Here is a 19,673-nt window from a genome sequence, read left to right on the forward strand (position 1 = left end):
GGATGCCATGTCGAAGAGGGAGCAAGCTTGTTTTCTGCTGCCTCACAGACTAGGACTTGGAGTAATGGATTCAAAGTGCAGGAAAAGAGATTCCACCTAAGCATTAGGAAGAACTTTCTGACCGTCAGGGCTGCTCGACAGTGGAATTCACTGCCTCGGAGAGTGGTGGAGTCTCCTTCTTTGGAGGTTTTTAAACAGAGGCTGGATGGCCGTCTGTCAGGAGTGCTTTGATTGTGTGTCCCTGCATGGCAGGGGGTTGGACTGGATGGCCCTTGGGGGTCTCTTCCAACTCTTATGATTCTATGATCCTGTTATGGATGGGAAGTAGGAAGGCACAGTCAATGAGCTCTGCCTCTGTCTTCCTGGCTAGGAAACAGAACTGGGAGCTCCTCCCCAAGGGAGGTTGGTACCCGGTGCCCTATTACTGTGGCTGGCACAGCATGTGTGAAAGAGAAACAAACTGAACAAGTGCCAGAGTTTCCACAGCTGGGAAAACATAATGCGGAACTATAGCAGATGCCAGGAGTCACTCAGGCAGGTAGGCAGCAATGGGGGACCAGAGAAAGGATGCACCTGTGTGTGATTTCAGATCACCCAAGATGAGCAGGTACAGCAAAGGTGCACTCCTGGGGAATCTGATCATTGTTAGGATCTCCTGCAATGACAGCCCTCCCAGCCCCAAACTCACTGTGCAATTTCGATGTAGCCACAGGAAGCAGCAACGTGCAGCGGAGTCCAGCCCTCGTTGTCAGCCTGGTTCACGTCGGCTCCATTTTTCACCAGAAATTCAACCACCTCCATGTTCTCATCGATGCAGGCCTGAAAGGTAAATGGAGGAGACTGCTACAAAGAAGCCCACCTCTGCTTCCCCCTCACTTGGGATGCCAGGAATCTTCCCTCCCAGAGACACAGAGGGCCAAAACGTCCTCCCTAGACTCCCGGAGCGACATAGAGAGCCAGCGTGGTGTAGTGGTTAAGAGCAGGTGCACTCCAATCTGGAGAACCGGGTTTGATTCCCCGCTCTGCCACTTGAGCTGTGGAGGCTTATCTGGAGAACCAGATTAGCTTGCGCACTCCAACACACGCCGGCTGGGTGACCCTGGGCTAGCCACAGTTCTTCGGAGCTCTCTCAGCCCCACCCACCTCACAGGGTGTATGTTGTGGGGTGGGGGAGGGAAAGGAGTTTGTAAACCCCTTTGAGTCTCCTTACAGGAGAGAAAGGTGGGATATAAATCCAGACTCTTCTTCTTCCTTTTGGTACTGTCTTGCATAGACCAGGCAATACTAAAGCTGCCAGAAGCTGGCAACCATTCCAACAAGGGAGCGCCAGAACCCAAGGCGTTTTATGCCACAGAAGCGGGGAAATCTCAAGAGCCTCTGAACGTCGCAGCATGCGTTCAGTCGGGTGCAGAGCTGGTGTGTGAAAACTGATGCCATCGCCAGAGAGGCAGACGAGATGTAAACATCAGGGTAAACATCTTCCCAACGGACGAGAGGACCGTGACAGGGGACAGGCCCATCAGGGCGGTCTGCAGATCGCCTTCCCTAGTGGGATTCGTACAAAGGTTGGGGGGGGGCCTCTCTTGGAGGTTGACAAGTGAAGAGCACAAGAAGAGGCCCCACTCTGAGTCAAAATCCAGGACCAGTCGCACTATAACAGTGGTGGCGAACCTTTGGCACTCCAGATGTTATGGACTACAATTTCAATTGGCCATGCTGGCAGGGGCTGATGGGAATTGTAGTCCATAACATCTGGAGTGCCAAAGGTTCGCCACCACTGCACTATAAGGTCCGTGCCCCTCGACGAATGAGCCCAAGAGCGGATGAGGGGCTTTGCATGAGGAGCAGCAGTGGGGCGTAGTGGTTAAGAGCAGGTGCACTCTGATCTGGAGGAACCGGGTTTGATTCCCCGCTCTGCCGCCTGAGCAGTGGAGGCTTATCTGGGGAATTCAGATTAGCCTGTGCACTCCCACACACGCCAGCTGGGTGACGAAGCTAGTCACAGTTCTGGAGTTTCAGCTCTCACCTATTCTCACAGGGTGTTTTTTGTGAGGGAGGAAGGGCAAGGAGATTGTAAGCCCCTTTGAGTCTCCTACAGGAGAGAAAGGGGGATATAAATCCAAAACTCTTCTTCTTCTATAACATTTAAAAAGCTGGCTGCTTTCATGTCAAATCCCCTCCACCCCAGCTGTATTAGGGGAAGTAAAGGCACAGCCAGCTCCTTCTTAGCTTCCAAAGGTTCAGGAAGCGCAGCCGACATCTGTCCACTCCTAGCTCTCTCCCCGACCTTCTAAGCCTTAAGGAAGTGAGAGAGGCCAGGAGGCAGACCCAACGACCGGGGCTTACCCCGGCTTACCTGGCCTGGTGACCCATCAGTGGCTCACCTGAAGGCATCTAATCCCTCCTCGCTCCGGTCAAGACTAAGAGGCTTATCTGGGCTGTGCAATCAATCGAGCAAAACTGGATACACGTCACACTGTCTGCCAAACTGCAGGATTGGCTCAGGGAAGGCTGGGGGTTGTTTTTAAAAGCTGGAAATTGTCAGGCTTAGAAATTTTTTTCTCCCTGCACCCCGTGTAAAACAGGACAAACGACTTAGGGGCAAGGAGGAACCTCAAAAAGGATCTGTGGGTGAACTGCGGCCCGCAGCCCCGTTGCGGGCGTGACGGCGGCAGCCACCCAAAAAGCATAGAGTGATAACCTAAATTTTAAAAACTGGATTCTCAGTGCCATACGGGGCACCAGCCAAGATGAAAGTCTGAGACTTTCCTGACACCCAACATGAGAGGAGAAGAAGAAGGACAGTTTGGATTTATACCCCACCTTTCTCTCCTGTAAGGAGACCCAAGGTGGCTTACAAGCTCCTTTCCCTTCCTCACCCCACAACAAACACCTTGTAAGGCAGGTGGGGCTGACAGAGTTCTGAGAGAACTGTGACTGGCCCAAGGTCAACCATGAGGAATGCAGGAGAGACCCGTCTCCTCCAGCACACTCTCTTTTTGAACTGTTACCATCCGGCAGACGATACAGGTCTATCAAAACTAGGACAAAGAGGCTTAGAGACAGCTTCTGCTCTAGAGCTGTGGCGATGCTGAACTCCGCGGCTTCGGGTTGATGTGTTTGGGGCCTAGTAGGGATGGGTGGAGGAAGGGGAAAGTGAGGATGGGGTATGAGTCTGAAATTGTGTGCATCGAGGAATGCTGCTGTAAATTTCGTTGTGCGTGCACAATGACAATAAAATGCTTATGCTTATGCTTAAACACATCTGGTCCACCAGATAAGCCTCTGCCACTCAGGTGGAGGAGGGGGGAATCAAACCTGGTTCTCCAGATTAGAATCCACCTGCTCTTAACCACTATACCACGCTGGAAAGGTCTGGACCAGCAAGACTCTGAGGCCTTTCATACAGATGCTTTCCTGCAGTTTGCGTGCCGACCGCAGGGGTTTATCTGGGTTTCCCCACGACATGGCTGTCCATTTGTCGTCCTCCCCGTGGCTTCCCTTTCACTCCTCTGCACGTTCTCAACATGGGACGAAAGATGATTTGAAACGGCGCGAGAATGAGGCAAGCCGACCAGCGGCCCCGGGATGTCACGAGGAAGCCCGGAGCAAAACTGCTGACGAGCAGCGCCCGTTAACGACAGGAAAAACCTCCACGTGACAGACCCTCTTGATGTCTCTTCCTGTGCAGGGATTATGCAGCTGTGCTACTTTCTGGCTTCCAGCACAAAGACGTCAGAAGTGAAGGCAGCGGCAGCAGCATCTGCCAGCTTTCATCTGCCTTTAATAACAGGCCTCGGATCAGCTGCAGTCAAAGGACCGTGCAGATTAAAGCTGGTTCGGGAATCAAGAGACAGTGAGGTGGGTGTACCGAGCAGAGGCAGGAGAAGAATTTGGGGGCATCGGAGCTCCTCTCAAAAAGAGCAACGCCAAGCGAACGGAAGGCGGCCGGACTCCAGGGCTACCTTGGAAGGGCCCTTTGTGAAACAGCTGGCAGACAGTATTCTTTTTTGAGAGGATCGATTCTGATTGTATTAAGAAGAAGAGTTTGGATTTCTACCCCCACCTTTCTCCCCTGTAAGGAGACTCACGGTGGCTTACAAGCTCCTTTCCCTTCCTCTCCTCACAACAGACACCTTGTGAGGCTGAGAGAGTCCTGAGAGAACTGTGACTGGCCCAAGGTCACCCAGCAGGAGTGCGGCAACACATCTGGTTCACCAGATGAGCCTCCGCCACTCAGGTGGAGGAGTGGGGGAATCAAACCCGGTTCTCCAGATTAGAATCCACCTGCTCTTAACCCCTACACCCGTGGTGGCGAACCTTTGGCACTCCAGATGTTACGGACTACATTTCCCATCAGCCCCTGCCAGCATGGCCAATTGGCCGTGCTGGCAGGGGCTGATGGGAAATGTAGTCCATAACATCTGGAGTGCCAAAGGTTCGCCACCACTGCCCTACACCTTGCAGGCTCTCACTGGAGTGAATGGGGAGAGGAAACAGCAGATACGAGCTGGCCCACAATTTTCAAAATTTAAGAGTTCTCACAGCCATTTCCCCAGAACAGTCCTACTATATATTTCCAGTGGCCAGACTGAAAGTGGACCGTCATAAGTTCAAGACTACCCCACCAGCTATTGCAGCTGAGCAAAGTGATTTGTTTCAAAAGCTGTTTCAAAATTCTTGACCAAGAAGAGGTGAAATTTGGGGCTAGTAGAACACCGCTGATTCACAGAAACACGCACACGGAAGTTCCACATAAACACACTTATGCTGTTTAACTCCTCTTGCACGGTCAAAGGGAGACAGTACATAAACACACTTATGTTACTCAATTTCTCTAGCATGGCCACAGTAGCTCTGGAGGGGCAGTGGCCTTTTCACCAGCCCTTGCCCGTACTTTCAGACCAGACGTTTCCTTTCTTGAAAATAAAAAGGAAGAGTTCCACAGAACGCACCTGTGTGGAATCACAGCACACACACACAGTTCTGCTCTTGCACTAGACGTGTTCTCAGAGAGCACTGCTAACAAAAGATAAGGGAGATTGCATTTCACAAAGTCACCATTTAATGGATCAGCAGAGCCAGAACAGGCTGAGTTCTTTGGGAAGAGAAGCGGGGCTGGCAGGTCGTCTTAGGCGGAGCTGAACTTCGCAGGTAAGTGCCCGAAGTCCAGCTCCAGAAGACCCAAAGGAACTGGCAGTGGTAGGTTTCCTGGACTGTGTGGCTGTGGTCTGGCAGTTAAGAACATAAGAACAAGCCAGCTGGATCAGACCAGAGTCCATCTAGTCCAGCTCTCTGCTACTCGCAGTGGCCCACCAGGTGCCTTTGGGAGCTCACGCGCAGGATGTGAAAGCAAGGGCCTTCTGCGGCTGTTGCTCCCGAGCAACTGGACTGTTAAGGCATTTGCATTCTTGCTCTTAACATTTTCTGTGCATCTACGGCTGGCATCTTTAGAGGTATGTCGCGGCAAGATGTGTTTCCCTTCATCGACAGGACAGCCGAAAGAAACTTCACATTCAGAAGAAGAAGAGTTTGGATTTATATCCCACCTTTCTCTCCTCTCCCTACAACAGACACCTTGTGAGACAGGTGGGGCTGAGAGACTTCTGAGAGAACTGTGACTAGCCCAAGGTCACCCAGATGGCACGTAGGAGTGCGGAAACACATCTGGTCCACCAGATAAGCCTCTGCCACTCAGGTGGAGGAGTGGGGGATCAAACCTGGTTCTCCAGATTAGAATCCCCCTGCTCTTAACCACTACCCCACACTGGCTCAAAACAGGTTCCTCTAAAAAAACCTTGGTTCAAATTATCCAGACATATAAGAGAAAGTAGCTTTTGCTTCCTTCCCAGCCCCATGATAGGAGTTCTCAATCCAAAGCGGTCAATCCACTTGTCGGGTGGACAGCTGCGGAGAAGGCCCCGCGTTTTCATGCAAATTCCCATCCTGGCTGTGGTGGCGGCCGGGGGAAGAGAGAGACACTCAGCATCCTCCTCTGTGCCCGTTTCACCCAACCATCCTTGTGCCGATATTAATAGCCTCCGCTCGGAATGCGAAGATTTCATTTTCCACAAACAAAAGCGACCAGCAGCTTTTGGCCAAAGCTCCTCGGAAACATTCCTGACCACGTTATGAAAGCTCTGCCCTGAGCATCAATTCTCTCTCCAGGAACCCAGGAGTTCGGGCTCTGGTCCTCCCGAACCCTGTTCCACTCAAATTCCATTGGGCCAACAGAACCAGAAGAAGAAGAGTTTTGGATTTACACCCCACCCTTCTCTCCTGCAAGGAGACTCAAGGGGGCTTACAAGCTCCTTTCCCTTCCTCTCCCCACAACAGACACTTTGTGAGGAAGGTGGGGCTGAGAGAGTTCAGACAGAACTGTGACTAGCCCAAGGTCACCCAGCAGGAATGTAGGAGTGCAGAAACACATCTGGTTCATCAGATAAGCCTCTGCCACTCAGGTGGAGGAGTGGGGAATCAAACCCAGTTCTCCAGATTAGAATCCACCTGCTCTTAACCACTACCCAAACTGGCCCTCAGAGGTGGAATACTCCTGCGCTGAAGACTTGCTCCAGTGAGGAACTTCCAATCCTGCGGCCGATCTTCCCACAGCCTCAGTTTCTCCCCGTGTAACCTGGCTCTTCTTCACGGCATATATTCAGAAGGGACATGCTTTGGGGTCGTTTTTTTTACTCATCTTGCTTGTTGCAGAGATCGTACTTTCGAAATATAAGGCCGTTCCTCTGTCGAAGGGCCATTTGCCACCAAAACACGTGGCACCTTTTGAACGTGGCCGATTTGGGTATTTCAAAGACGCTCCTCTTTTTTCTCTGAACCTTTTACAAATGATTCTTCTATTATGCTGACAAACCCCAGCCAGACACTCTCGTTTCTAAGCATTTTGACGGGAACGCCTACACGCTTCCAAGTATTTCCCATCATCCTGAGGGTTAGAAACTTTAAAAAAAGATCTGTTTCTCATATTTCCTTGACAGCCACGAGTCTGAGCTAGCAACCGGTTTGTGTGTTCGGCAGCAGCTCCGCAAACGAGAACGTTCCCAGCCCCCTCCTGAGACATCTCTTTTTTTCTTCCTTTTTTAAAAAGGAATCTCATGCCCATACACCAGTTAAGTCTATTTTTGACTACACCTTGGTGGAAACTGGTCCATCGCTCAACTCTCAGGCTTTCTTTCCCAGCATCTAGAGAAAAACAATCCGCTGGAAACAGGTCTTGCGCTCCAAAACACTCCCTTGACCCCAACCCACTGATCACAAAACGTGCAGTTCTAATGCAGCTAAATTTTGCTTGAAGTCAGAGAAGTGCCATGGGGCTCTGGGCAGGAAGGATAAAAAACCAGGCACTCTGGAAGATGGGGCACGCAATTGACCCCCAAGAACAAGGGGGAAAGCGGATGAGCAGCAACACAGATTGCCCAGTTCTTCATCACAAGTTCAAATGGGTTGGAGGGTAGCGCCTGCTTGGTATACAGAGCATCCCCCCCCCCCCCCCCCACAACTACTACTGTGTTTCCCCAAATATAAGACAGTGTCTTATATTAATTTTTGCTCCCAAAGATGCGCTATGTCTTATTTTCAGGGGATATCTTATATTTCTGTATTCTGTTCGTCAGGCATGCTTCCAAACAAAAACTTTGCTACGTCTTACTTTTGGGGGATGCCTTATATTTCGCACTTCAGCAAAACCTTTACTACGTCTTATTTTCCGGGGATGTCTTATGTTCGGGGAAACAGGGTACTAGCCACAATTGAGTTTTTGCTAAGGGTGTCTTCTTGTACATCCACAGTCTGAATTAAAAGTTCTAACACACAGGTGTCAAACTCGCGGCCCTCCAGATGTTATGGACTACAGTTCCCACCATCCCCTGCCAGCATCATGCTGGCAGGGGATGATGGGAACTGTAGTCCATGACATCTGGAGGGCCACGAGTTTGACACTTGTGGGGGTCGAGCCCAGTCTGTGGGGAGACGTGTCACTGCCTGGCTCCTCCGGAGACTCTGCACATTACGATCCACCGGCAGAAACTCCGGTTCTCGCAACAAACCCATGAAGGGTGAATGTTTAAAGACCCATCTAGACATCGAGGGACCCCCAACTGTGCGAGTGATGCGCGCTTTCCATGCTAGCTGGAAGAACACAGCACAGTGAGCATCACAAATAAGAGCTGTTTGATCTCCGGCCTGATATTTATTACATTTGGATCTCGCTCTTCCCCAAAAGGAAATCGGAACAGAGGTGTTTTCTTCTCACAACAGCCTTGCTAGGTTGGTTCAGTTTGGCTGAGAACTGGATACTGGCTGAAATTCACCTAGGAAGCTTCGTCCACTGTACCAGACCAATTCCTCTTTAATGGCCACTTGGCTAACTTCTCCCACACTTGGCTAAGGCTCCTTCCGCACATGCAGAATAGTGCACTTTCAATCCACTTTCATTGCACCTTGCGGCTGGTTTTCACTGTGCGGAATAGCAAAATCCGCTTGCAAACAACTGTGAATGTGGATTGAAAGTGCATCATTCCGCACGTGCGGAAGGGGCCTAACGTCTCCGGCAGGAGCACATTTAACGACCTCCGGATCCAGGTGGGCACATTTCAGAAAAAGAGGTTTAATCTCCCCCAAATCACCTCTAGGGATCGAAGAGCCCTTTGAATGGGACCCACACATGAATGGTCATTGCCAGCTGAGCTTCTGACAACCACTGGGCCGCCAGCTGTGCTTTGGACGACCAGAGGTTTCTCAAAAACACTTGGCACCCCAAATGCAGTTCACATTAAAAAGGGAAGATAGCCATGCTGTTTATATCTGGGGCCAGCCCAGATTGGTTCAAGAAGGGTCAAAGATCGGAATTTTAATTCTCTGTTTATAAACAGAGGTTGGATGGCCGTCTGTCAGGAGTGCTTTGATTGTGTGTTCCTGCGTGGCAGGGGGTTGGACTGGGTGGCCTTTGAGGTCTCTTCCAACTCTATGATTCCACAGACCTGTATAAATTCAGTTGTGTAAATCAAGTTCAACGTGCATAATTTATTCAGCTTTAACTGGCCTCGGGGAGAAGCAATGAGGCACTTAGGTCTACCCACAAAACCGCAGGAAACCTTTCCCCAACTTTCCTGTAGGTTTCAAGAGGCTTCGCATTCTCAGGCATATCTTTGCAATCTTCAGGAGCGCAGGAACTTTCTCAACACACAAAAGCCAACCTTATCAGGACGGTGGATGCCAGCCTCCGCAATTCTCCAGCTGCGGGATTCGCACCCTTTAGCGTTCAGAGCGCTTTATCATTCTCGCCTCAAATTAATTCCTAACAAATCTCTGAAGGCAAAAAGATTCCTCTTTTGTAGGCAGTAAGCCGAGGGTAACGTGCCCCCAAAGCACCCAAGGGATATCCCAGCCTTCAGTCCGTGCCATGTTTTGGATACCGTCTCCAAATCAGATCCCCCCACCCCTCCAACTACGAGAAAAGGCTAAAGTATAAGCAGCACTGCTTCCACTGGGAGAGGCTCCACCCTCTTCCCCCCCCCCCCCACCTCCGAGTTTGACAGACTGGTTTTGGGAGACGGTGGGAGGATGGGGACCAGGGCGGGGAGCCAAGCAGCAAGAAGGATGAAGTAATGGAAAACTAGCGTGGGGAGGGGAGCTTGCGAGGGACAGCAGCCCCGGAGCCTCCTAATGAGAAACCCAGGAAAGGGGAATTTGTTTCAGGCTTACCCAGTCCTCTCGGCACGGCCACGCTGCACAGACTCAGCGGGTAAATCCAGAAGGCGCCGTGGGGAGGGCAGCGCAACCCAGAGAGCTTCTGCATTCTGCTCTCTGCGTTGCTGGAAAAAAAAAAATAACGCACCCTGGACAGATCGATCCTCCTTCCCAGCCACCCAGTTATTGAGTCAGTCTCCCAAATGCTCCGCCACACCCCAAGCTGTTGACTACTAGGTGCTCCGTTCCCGAGATCCGGCAGGCACCTGTTGAGCCCTTCCTTTCCTCGGGCTGGGTCTTCTCGCAGGTACCGTGGAGCAATACCAACAGCGGTGCCAAAAAATGTGGGAAAGCCGGGCTGGAATCCCTGCTCGGCTGCCAAAGTTGATCCCGTGGCCTAGGGCAGGGTCCCTTTTCTCTCGAGTCTAAATTTTTTTTTTACCTGGCAGGATCAATGGGAGGTGAACAAGAACTCCCAGAAGGCGACTCCGAGTTCCTGAGAAGGATTCAAAAGCCATGCCAGTTTATTTAAGAGGTATTTGGGTTTCATGAATAAAACGTGAGGGCTCCGCCCTGCCCCCTCCCCCCACACAAGCATCCCGAGCAGCTAGAAATATGGGAGATGCACAGGAAAATGTGACAGCCCTCGCCCCACGCGGTTTCTACGCTCTCCATGGGAAGCCAACTGTATATGATTGTACAGCTCGCACTATGCACCTTTTGAGTTGGGCAGCCTGAAAAGGGCCAGCATTTACACGCGATTGCCTGTCTCCAAGATTACAGCTGTTGGGATACACCTGGAATCAAGCAGTACTATGAAATCCCACTGGGAGAGCGAGAGGCTGGTACCAGTTAAAGCACAAAGTACAGAGAGGATTCAAAGTGCAGGAAAAGAGATTTCACCTAAACGTTAGCAAAAACTTCCTGATGATAAGAGCTGTTTGACAGGGGTATTCGCTGCCTCAGAGAGTGAAGTCTCCTTCTTTGGAGGTTTATAAAGAGAGGCTGGATAGCCAACTGTCAGGAGTGCTTTGATTGTAAGAAGAAGAAGAGTTTGGAGACTCAAAGGGGCTTACAATCTCCTTGCCCTTCCCCCCCTCACAACAAACACCCTGTGAGGTAGGTGGGGCTGAGAGAGCTCCGAGAAGCTGTGACTAGCCCAAGATCACCCAGCTGGCGTGTGTGGGAGTGCACAGGCTAATCTGAATTCCCCAGATAAGCCTCCACAGCTCAGGCGGCAGAGCTGGGAATCAAACCCGGTTCCTCCAGATTAGATACATGAGCTCTTAACCTCCTACGCCACTGCTGCTCCTTTGTAGTCCCTTCAGCACATGCAGAGTAGTGCGCTTTCAATCCACTTCGCAGCTGTGCGGAATAGCAAAACCCTCTTGCAAACAATTGTGGAAGTGGATTGAAAGTGCATTATTCTGCATGTGCGGAAGGGACCTATGTGTTTCTGCATGGCAGGGCGTTGGGACGGGATGGCCCTGGTGGTCTCTTCCAACTCTACGATTCTATGAACTGAAAGATCTCTTCCTGTCCTTTTAGCACGTGCTGATGGGTGCGGAAGGGGAGTCACACTTGCATTCCTTTTGGGCAATTCAGAATCAGGAAGGTTACCCAAAAGGACTCAACGAGGACTGCAGAATCCTGTCCGACGTCTTTTTCCACAGAGCGCTGGTTCCACCCAAATCTTCGAGAAGCAGGCCTAGGAAAGACTTCTGGCCGAGAGCCCTTGGGAGTTGTCAGCCAAAGCGAGGCGAGGTTACATGGGCAGATCACCGGAGGAGCTCAGCGCAAAGACAACTCGCTATGTGCGCAGCACAGAATTAATCAGGATTATTCCATTCCAAGGACAAAATTGCAATCTCAGGCCTTGGATCCCTGACAAGAGCTCTTCCCAACAATGCAAGTCTTCCATTTACTCGGCTGCACCATGGTAACATACAAGCAGACACTGTATTCCTCTCCCAGATTAAAAACTGTCCACTATGTTAAACTGGGAGGATACGCAATCGTCGGTTTTTATTCTGCGCTGGAATGGCATGTGTTATTTTTTTTAATGCATGCATTCTGCAGAATGAAAAACACAGGAACTCAAGCCTGCACCAAATGCCGTAATTCTTAATAGGGAACATTTTAAAGCTAGGGGCTGGTTTGAGCTTGGGGCAGATTACAGCCACACGCTGGTAAGAAACAAGCACTCTGTATATGCTCAGAGATCACTCTGCCTTTGGATACCCCAGAACGGGAAAAAGGTTGGGGTTAAACCCTGAGCTTCAGAAAGGACTAGCAAAACTAGTGCCAGGACTCTGGGTAAAAAGAAGGAAGGGGGAAAAACCAACATTTGTGTATCCCAATGATGGGGAACCTAGGACATGTGTGACAAAGGTGACATGGCAGCATTCACCAATACCCAAAAACGATTCTCCCTGTCTCAGTCATTTTTATAATGATTTAGCCTTACATTAAATATTACACAGTACGGGTGATTTGAGTGTATATTTCTAAAAATAAATGAATATGTGCAGAATTGTTTCCCTTTGGGGGAGTGTGGGGTGAAACACCAGCAGACCAAAGTTGGCAATTTTCTGAATTTTTGACACACCGAGCCCGAAAGGTTCACCATCACTGGCGTATTCTGTTCTTCACAGGGCTGCAAAACAGGCGAGAGGACTCAGCCCCATTCTGCACCAGCCACAAAGCATTCTGCACCGCCCTTCTGACATGCATGCCACCAGGTCCAGCTGGAGCACTCTGCACCCGCTCAGAGGCGCCCTGGGTGCACAGGATTGGGGTGGGGAGCTTGGGCGCCAGCAGACTCATCTGCTGAGTTTTTGACATGCTAAGCCCAAAAGGTTCGCCATCACTGGCGCATTCTCCTCTTCACAGGGCTGCAAAACAGGAGATCAGCCCCATTCTGAACCGGGCCAAAAGCATTCTGCACTGCCGTCCTGACATGCATGACGCCAGGTCCGGTGAGAGCACTCTGCACGCGCTCAGAAGCGCCCTGGATGTGCAGAATGGGGGCGGGGGGCGCAGATGCGCCGCGCCGAGCACGCACCTGGTGTAGGGCGCTGATGCCGTCCGCGTTGGTCCCGTTGACGGCTCCCGGGTCGGCGCTCAGCATCTCCCGCGCCGCCTCCAGCTCGGCCCCCGCGCAGCAGGCCAAGAACTCGGCGGCCGCATCGAAGCGGACGGTGCGGCAGGGGCGGCCGCCGGAGCCCATCGCGGAGCCCGTCGCCGCCGGGGAAGGCAGCGGAGAGGAGCCGGCCGGAGGCGGGGCCGGCCCCGGGGAAGCCGCCACTGCCTCGGCCTCCGCCCAGGCCCGCAGCTGCTCCCGCCGCCGCGCCCGGGCGCCCTCCCCCTCGGAGAGGGACAGCAGCGGCGCCGCCATTTTCCTCTCCCCGCCGCCGCTGCCGCCGCCAGCCCGGCTGGGCTGCCCGCCCTGGGCTGAACAGCAGGAGGAGGCGGAGCGACGCCTCCCGGCTTCCGTAGCGCCGTCGCGCAAGGGAGGGGAGCGGAAGAGTGCCGCACGGCACGATGGGAAACAGAGTCTGGGCCCGCCTGGTGGGAGTAAAGCATAGAGCGGCACGCGCAGGCCGAACTTCCGGCAGCCGTGGGAAAGCGGCCATGGTCCCCTGCTTAGGCCGGTCGTTATATCCGTTGCCATCTCTATGCGGAAATACACTCATGGCAATACAGAGTTCAGTTTTAGACCGGAAGCGTGTTATATATTTATCCTGTTCTACCTCTATGCACCTTTAGGTCCCCCCCCCTCCCGCAAAGGCTTCTGGGAGATGGATTTCAGAAGGAAGAGGGGCCGCTTAGAGGGAAAACCAGATTTAGGTTCAGGCAGTGTCTGAATCTTGATTAGTAGGAATCTTGGAATTCGATGCAGGAACGAGTAGTTTACTGTAGGCATTAATTTTTAAAAAAACTATATAGGACTATATAAATCAGGGGTGTCCAACTTTGGCCTCCAGATGTTCATGGACTACAACTCCCATCAGCCATGCTGGCAGGGCATGATGGGAATCGTAGTCCATGGACATCTTGGTGCCAAGGTTGGAGACCCCTGAATAAACATCAAGAATTTATTTGAGCTAAGTCACTGTGGTCGATTCCTGTATATAATGGAAACTTGTTTCAACTCTACCAGGGCAAAGCATAGAGGGCACTCACCACAGAGATGGCAAGGAGATAGAGCCATGCCACTCTGTACCTGAGGCGGAAAAATATGCGTGGTGTGTACACACACACACACACACACACACCCACCCACCACAGTGCTCTCTTTTATTCTTTTGTCAGTAATATCATTATTGTGCTACGAGTCTGCATCGAAGTGAATGATTGATTGCTTTCTTCTCATATCCATCTTGTCTAGAATAAAATGATATACTAGCAGTGTTTGCTGTCAGGTGTGGTATTTAAGAACCCCTCAAGCACATGGTTATGAGTTTGACTGGAAGGGACTAGATTCAGGGCATACAACATGTTGACCATTCTGTAACTACCGTGTGGTGCTTCATTCTCTGCTTGATCGACTGGGAATGAAGGAATGGGGTCTGTAGCAGGCAAAAATCAGGCAGAACTGGAGAGGAACCTCAGTAATAGAGCTGGAGCGCAGGAGTCTTGCTGTGGGGAGCTGTCCGCTGTCCTGGAATTCATAGAAACTGGCTTGTGTAGCTGTTGAACCAACTTGACTGAAGGGAGCTGAAAGTCCCACCTCTTCCTGTGGTCAGAATTGAGTCTTGGATCTACCCAAGATTCTAGGAGGGGCAACTTCCTCCTATGCACAAGTCAACAAGGGATGTTCTCTGCCTCATCCTGACTCAGCCTCCTTTGCTCCTAGTGGGGGAAAATGATGACCAAAGGAACAACTCAAAGGGATCCCCATCTACATGAACTCTGCCTTTCAGCTGGCTCCTGACCCGCCTGAACCTTGGATGTGAGTCACCTGGATGGAAGGGAGGCTTCACTTGAAGATTCAGGGGAAACAAGGAGCCTAAGCTGTAATGGGGACCACATATCCACTCGGTTGGGGTGGGGTCATATCCACTCATGGCCTCCAACCTTCTGAAGAATCCTCCTCCTCAGGTGTTGATGGGTCAGGGATAAGGCTCCCACTGGATCTGGAAAAAATGTCCCATCTCTGTGGCTGTGGAAGCTTTTCACAGCATGAAGATGAATGATATCACCTGTAAATTAATCCAGTATTGAAGAAACGGGATATTTTCCCCTCTCCCGGGACTGTCGGAAGCCCTTACTGGGGCAGGCCCTGAAAAGGGAGAATAGTTGTTAGAAGTTGTTCCATTGATTGCTCTATTGGAGTACACCTTAGATTTCGGAGGAGGTGAGGAAAATTCCTGCACCTGAACCAAGCTTCTTAGGAGGCGAATCCGAGGAACTAGCGAAGATAGCGGTAGACAAGGAAGAAGTTCTGGCAGCCATTGATAAACTAAATGCTACCAAATCCCCTGGCCCAGATTGCATTCTCCCAAGAGTTCTTAAAGAGCTCAAGCATGAAATTGCTGATCTTCTCACTTTAATATGCAACTTATCCCTGAAATCAGGCTCCATCCCTGAAGACTGGAAGATGGCCAATGTCACACCAATCTTTAAGAAAGGATCTAGGGGGAACCCGGGAAATTACAGACCAGTCAGTTTGACATCTGTTCCTGGTAAATTAGTAGAATCTATCATTAAAGATAAAATTATAAAACATGTAGAAAAGCAAGACCTGCTGAGAAAGAGTCAGCATGGCATTTGCAGAGGCAAATCCTGTCTTACAAACTTACTAGAGTTCTTTGAGGGTGTAAACAGGCATGTGGACAGGGGTGAACCGGTGGACATTGTCTACTTGGATTTCCAAAAGGCTTTTGACAAAGTTCCTCACCAGAGACTGCTGAGAAAACTCAGCAATGAAGGGAATAAGAGGGGAAGTCCTCCCATGGATTAAAAAACTGGTTGAGAAACAGGAGAACAAAGAGTGGAGTGTAAATGTGGGAAGTTCTCACAAATGGAGAGATGTATGGGGAGGTGGTGTCCCCCAAGGATCCGCTTTTGGGACCAGTGCTCTTTAACCTATTCATAAATGACCTGGAAGTAGGGGTGGAGTAGCGTGGTGGCCAAGTTTGCAGATGATGTACCAAATTATGTAGGGTGGGTAGAGAACCACAAAGGATTGCTTGAAGAGCTCCAAAGCGGTTACCTTGATAAATTAGGTGAGTGGGCTCAGAAATGGCAAAATGCAGTTCAATGAAGCAAAATGTAAAAGTGATGATGCACATAGGGGCAAAAAATCCAAACTTCACATACACGCTTACAGGGGGTCAGTGCTATCAGTCACAGACCAGGAAGGGATTTAGGCGTCTTAGTTGATAGTTCCCTGTAGAGATGTCAACTCAATGCATGGCAGCTGTAAAAAAAAAGAGCAGAAACTCTATGCTTGGGGATCATTAGAAAGGGAATTGATAATAAAACTGCAAAGATTGTCATGCCCTTATATAAAGCCGTGGTCTGCTGACCGCGACTTGGAGTACTCTGTCCAGTTCTGGTTAGCTGGCATCTCAAAAAAAGCAAGGATATTGAGGAGATAGAAAAAAAGTGCAGAGAAGGGCAACGAGGGATGATTTGAGGGACTGGAGCACCTTCCTATGAGTAGAGGCTGCAGCTGCCGCTTTGGGACTCTTTTTAGTTCTGGAGAGGAGGCGACTGAGGGGGGATATGATTGAAGTCTACAAAATTATGCATGGGGTAGAAAATGTTGACAGAGAGAAATTTTTCTCTCTTTCTCACAATACTAGAACCAGAGGGCATACATTGAAAAATGCTGGGGGGAAGAATTAGAACTAATCAAAGGAAACACTTCTTCACGCAATGTGTGATTGGTGTTTGGAATATGCTGCCACAGGAGGTGGTGATGGCCACTAACCTGGATAGCTTTAAAAGGGGCTTGGACAGATTTATGGAGGAGAAGTCGATTTATGGCTACCAATCTTGATCCTCTTTGATCTGAGATTGCAAATGCCTTAACAGACCAGGTGATCGGGAGCAACAGCCGCAGAAGGCCATTGCATTCACATCCTACATGTGAGCTCCCAAAGGCACCTGGTGGGCCACTGCGAGTAGCAGAGAGCTGGACTAGATGGACTTTGGTCTGATCCAGCTGGCTTGTTCTTATGTTCTTATGTTCTTATGAAGAGGGCAATTCACCCAGGAGGTGGGAGAGGGCAGGTACAGAGAGGGGCAGAAAGATTTCGGTGAGTTGGTAGAAGCATTTTTTTTTTGGCATTAGGGTCTCTCTCTCTCTGAGCAGCCATGGCGTAGGAGGTTAAGAGCTCGTGTATCTAATCTGGAGGAACCGGGTTTGATTCCCAGCTCTGCCGCCTGAGCTGCGGAGGCTTATCTGGGGAATTCAGATTTGCTTGTGCACTCCCGCACACGCCAGCTGGGTGACCTTGGGCTAGCCACAGCTTCTCGGAGCTCTCTCAGCCCCACCCACCTCACAGGGTGTTTGTTGTGAGAAGGGGGGAAGGGCAAGGAGATTGTCAGCCCCTTTGAGTCTCCTTGCAGGAGAGAAAGGGGGGATATAAATCCAAACTCTTCTTCTTCCTTTTCTTCTTCTTCTCAGGATAGCAGACATACTGCTTTTTAGCAGCCCTTTGCTGCCAATACTACAAAAACGGCATGTGTCTCTAATGCACTTTTTTCCACGGGAATCAATGCAGGTGAACACAGGCCCTATTTGGAAAGGCGGGGAGTGCATAACAAGATTTTTATTAAACTAGTCTGGACAGGCAGACAGTATCAATCAATAATTCATTACAGTCATGGACTTGCGGAATAAGGGCAGGCAGACAAACACTCCCGGAGAGATCTAAACTCGCAGCAATTTTCTGGTTACAAAGGAGATGGCTGGAATAATATCCTTGTCTAATCCCTGATGTTGCTTGATGAAGAAGATGACGCACAGGTGGCTGTAGAGCACTTGGGAGGGGGGGGCCCTTTGAAACCCAGCTATCCCATTTACCTATGATTAGAGAGGCACAGAGTTTGCCAGACGTGTGCTCCAGAATCACGGCAGTTTCTAGTTTCCTGTAAGGGTGACACAGGCTCACTGTATGGCAGTCTGTTATTTGCAAATGGGAGAATGAGATAGTAGACAGGTAGGAAAGCCTGACGTTTTTGGGCTTTTGGGATCCACGTGTCATGTATTCCTAGGACTAGATCAGGGAAGCAGAAATGCTCCAGGTGTGCGTTTTAGATTTACCAATTTATGCAAATCCTTTCCGTGCTTTGCACCATTAAAAAAAAAAGACAGTAATGAGCAACACGAAGCTACGTTTCGAATGTGCAGTTCCTGCATTTTCTGTACTGTTAAGAAGCCGCCGTATTTCTGTGCAAATTCCCCAGCGAGGATTTAAGCTGGCATCAAAGAGCTCTTGAGTTTGCTGGAGGCTGTTTAACGTCCTGGACTGTTGTGAAGGAATCGTTCCAAAGCTGAAACGTAGTCAGGGGACGTTGCTGCAAATCGACCGAATGTACAAACAAGGAAGGGGATGGAGCCCTGCAATAATAAACACAGCCACTAATGGGCACTGTGGTATAACTATAATTAGAGAACAGGGACGCAAAGCGGGTTTACTAAAGGCTGGAGACAACGTAAAATGAACCGCCTCACTGGACCAAAGCTGCTAGAAAGCTGTGATAGATATTCTGACATTTTCTGGAGGGTCCCAGTTTGGATCCAAGCTATCGCGCAGTGTGTTTTTGTTGTTAAAACGCTCCAGTCCCCATGACATTTCCAACATAGAAATTGCTTCTCTCCCTTCCCTGAGTGACTGTTAGGCCTGAGTTTATTGTATCCTATTGAGGCTAATTGTCTCGGATCCAGTCAGCATTTTTCGCTCATTCTCATCCATTTACCATCCTCACTAAAGCCCTCGTCCTACATGGCTTTTCTCCTCGCAGGACCAGTGGTGGGATCCAAAAATTTTAGTAACAGGTTCCCATGGTGGTGGAATTCAAACTGTATGTAGGGCACCAGTTAAGGAGCTGGGCGAGAGAGGGAGCACCCTAACAGGGGCGGGGCATGGCGCTGGGCAATCCGAGTGGGGCATTCCTGGGCGGGGCTGTGGCAGGGACACACACCTGCTGGGCGCCTGGGCCCCACTCCTTGCAGTGCGGGAAATGAATGCACGCAGGCGCAGGCTGCCACACACGCCGATGCACCTCCTGCTAGACTGCTTCAAGTTCTGCGCGCTACTGCTGAGAGGAGGGGCGTAACTAAGGCAAAAATCACGTGGCAAAATCACCAATTAGTAACCCCCTCTTGGCACACACAAATAATTAGTAACCTACTCTCGGGAACCTGTGAGAACCTGCTGGATCCCACCTCTACGCAGGACCCATGATTCTCAGCATGGCCTTTTAGGTAGGAAAAGAGGAGTTCCTTTTTTAACCAATGGGAAAGCCGGCTGGATTCCACTCATTAGGAGACCCTATCATAGATCTCTCACATGTTGTCTAGTTGTCAGATTTCACCCGGGTATAGTGTGGATCTATCCACACGCTGCCCAACCCACCTCCCTTGTGGGGATCCCCCATATATTTTCCATTCTTTCTACCAAACGACGAAAACAACACTCCTTTTATACATCATGTCCACGAACAGATAGAAACTTACGACAGATAGCATGCGGCATAGAGTGGTTTAGAGCAGCGGACTCTAATCTGGAGAGCCAGGTTCAATTCCCCGCTCCCACACATGCCAGCTGGGTGGCCTTGGGCTAGTCACAGTTCTCTCAGAACTCTCTCAGCCCACATGGAGACAGGCAACGGCAAGCCACCTCCAAACATCTCTTGCCTTGAAAACCTTTGTGACCATAAGTCACTCACGTGTGACTTAATGGGACACTCACGTGTGATTTAATGGGACACATAGAGAGACTGCACAGAAG

The 19,673-nt window shown here is 50.4% G+C and overlaps 1 protein-coding gene across 5 annotated transcripts in view; it reads right to left on the reverse strand.

Annotated features, from left to right (window-relative positions):
- PPP1R12C (protein phosphatase 1 regulatory subunit 12C) overlaps positions 1–13,190 on the reverse strand; it is a 45,004-nt gene extending 31,814 nt beyond the window's left edge. For 2 of the 5 annotated variants that reach the window (XM_048517080.1, XM_048517078.1), the window contains exons 1-2: positions 12,770–13,189; positions 689–819 (exon numbers count right to left, since the gene is read on the reverse strand). In XM_048517080.1, coding sequence (XP_048373037.1) covers positions 689–819; positions 12,770–13,102 — 464 coding nt within the window. In that variant the 5' untranslated portion in view covers positions 13,103–13,189. Of the gene's footprint in view, positions 1–688; positions 820–12,769 lie in introns of all 5 variants that reach the window. The other 3 variants (XM_048517077.1, XM_048517079.1, XM_048517083.1) reach the window with 3 other exon arrangements.
- Between the last annotated feature and the right edge of the window lie 6,483 nt (positions 13,191–19,673).

This window comes from Sphaerodactylus townsendi, linkage group LG15, assembly GCF_021028975.2.
Source record: "Sphaerodactylus townsendi isolate TG3544 linkage group LG15, MPM_Stown_v2.3, whole genome shotgun sequence".
Lineage (NCBI taxonomy): Eukaryota > Metazoa > Chordata > Lepidosauria > Squamata > Sphaerodactylidae > Sphaerodactylus > Sphaerodactylus townsendi.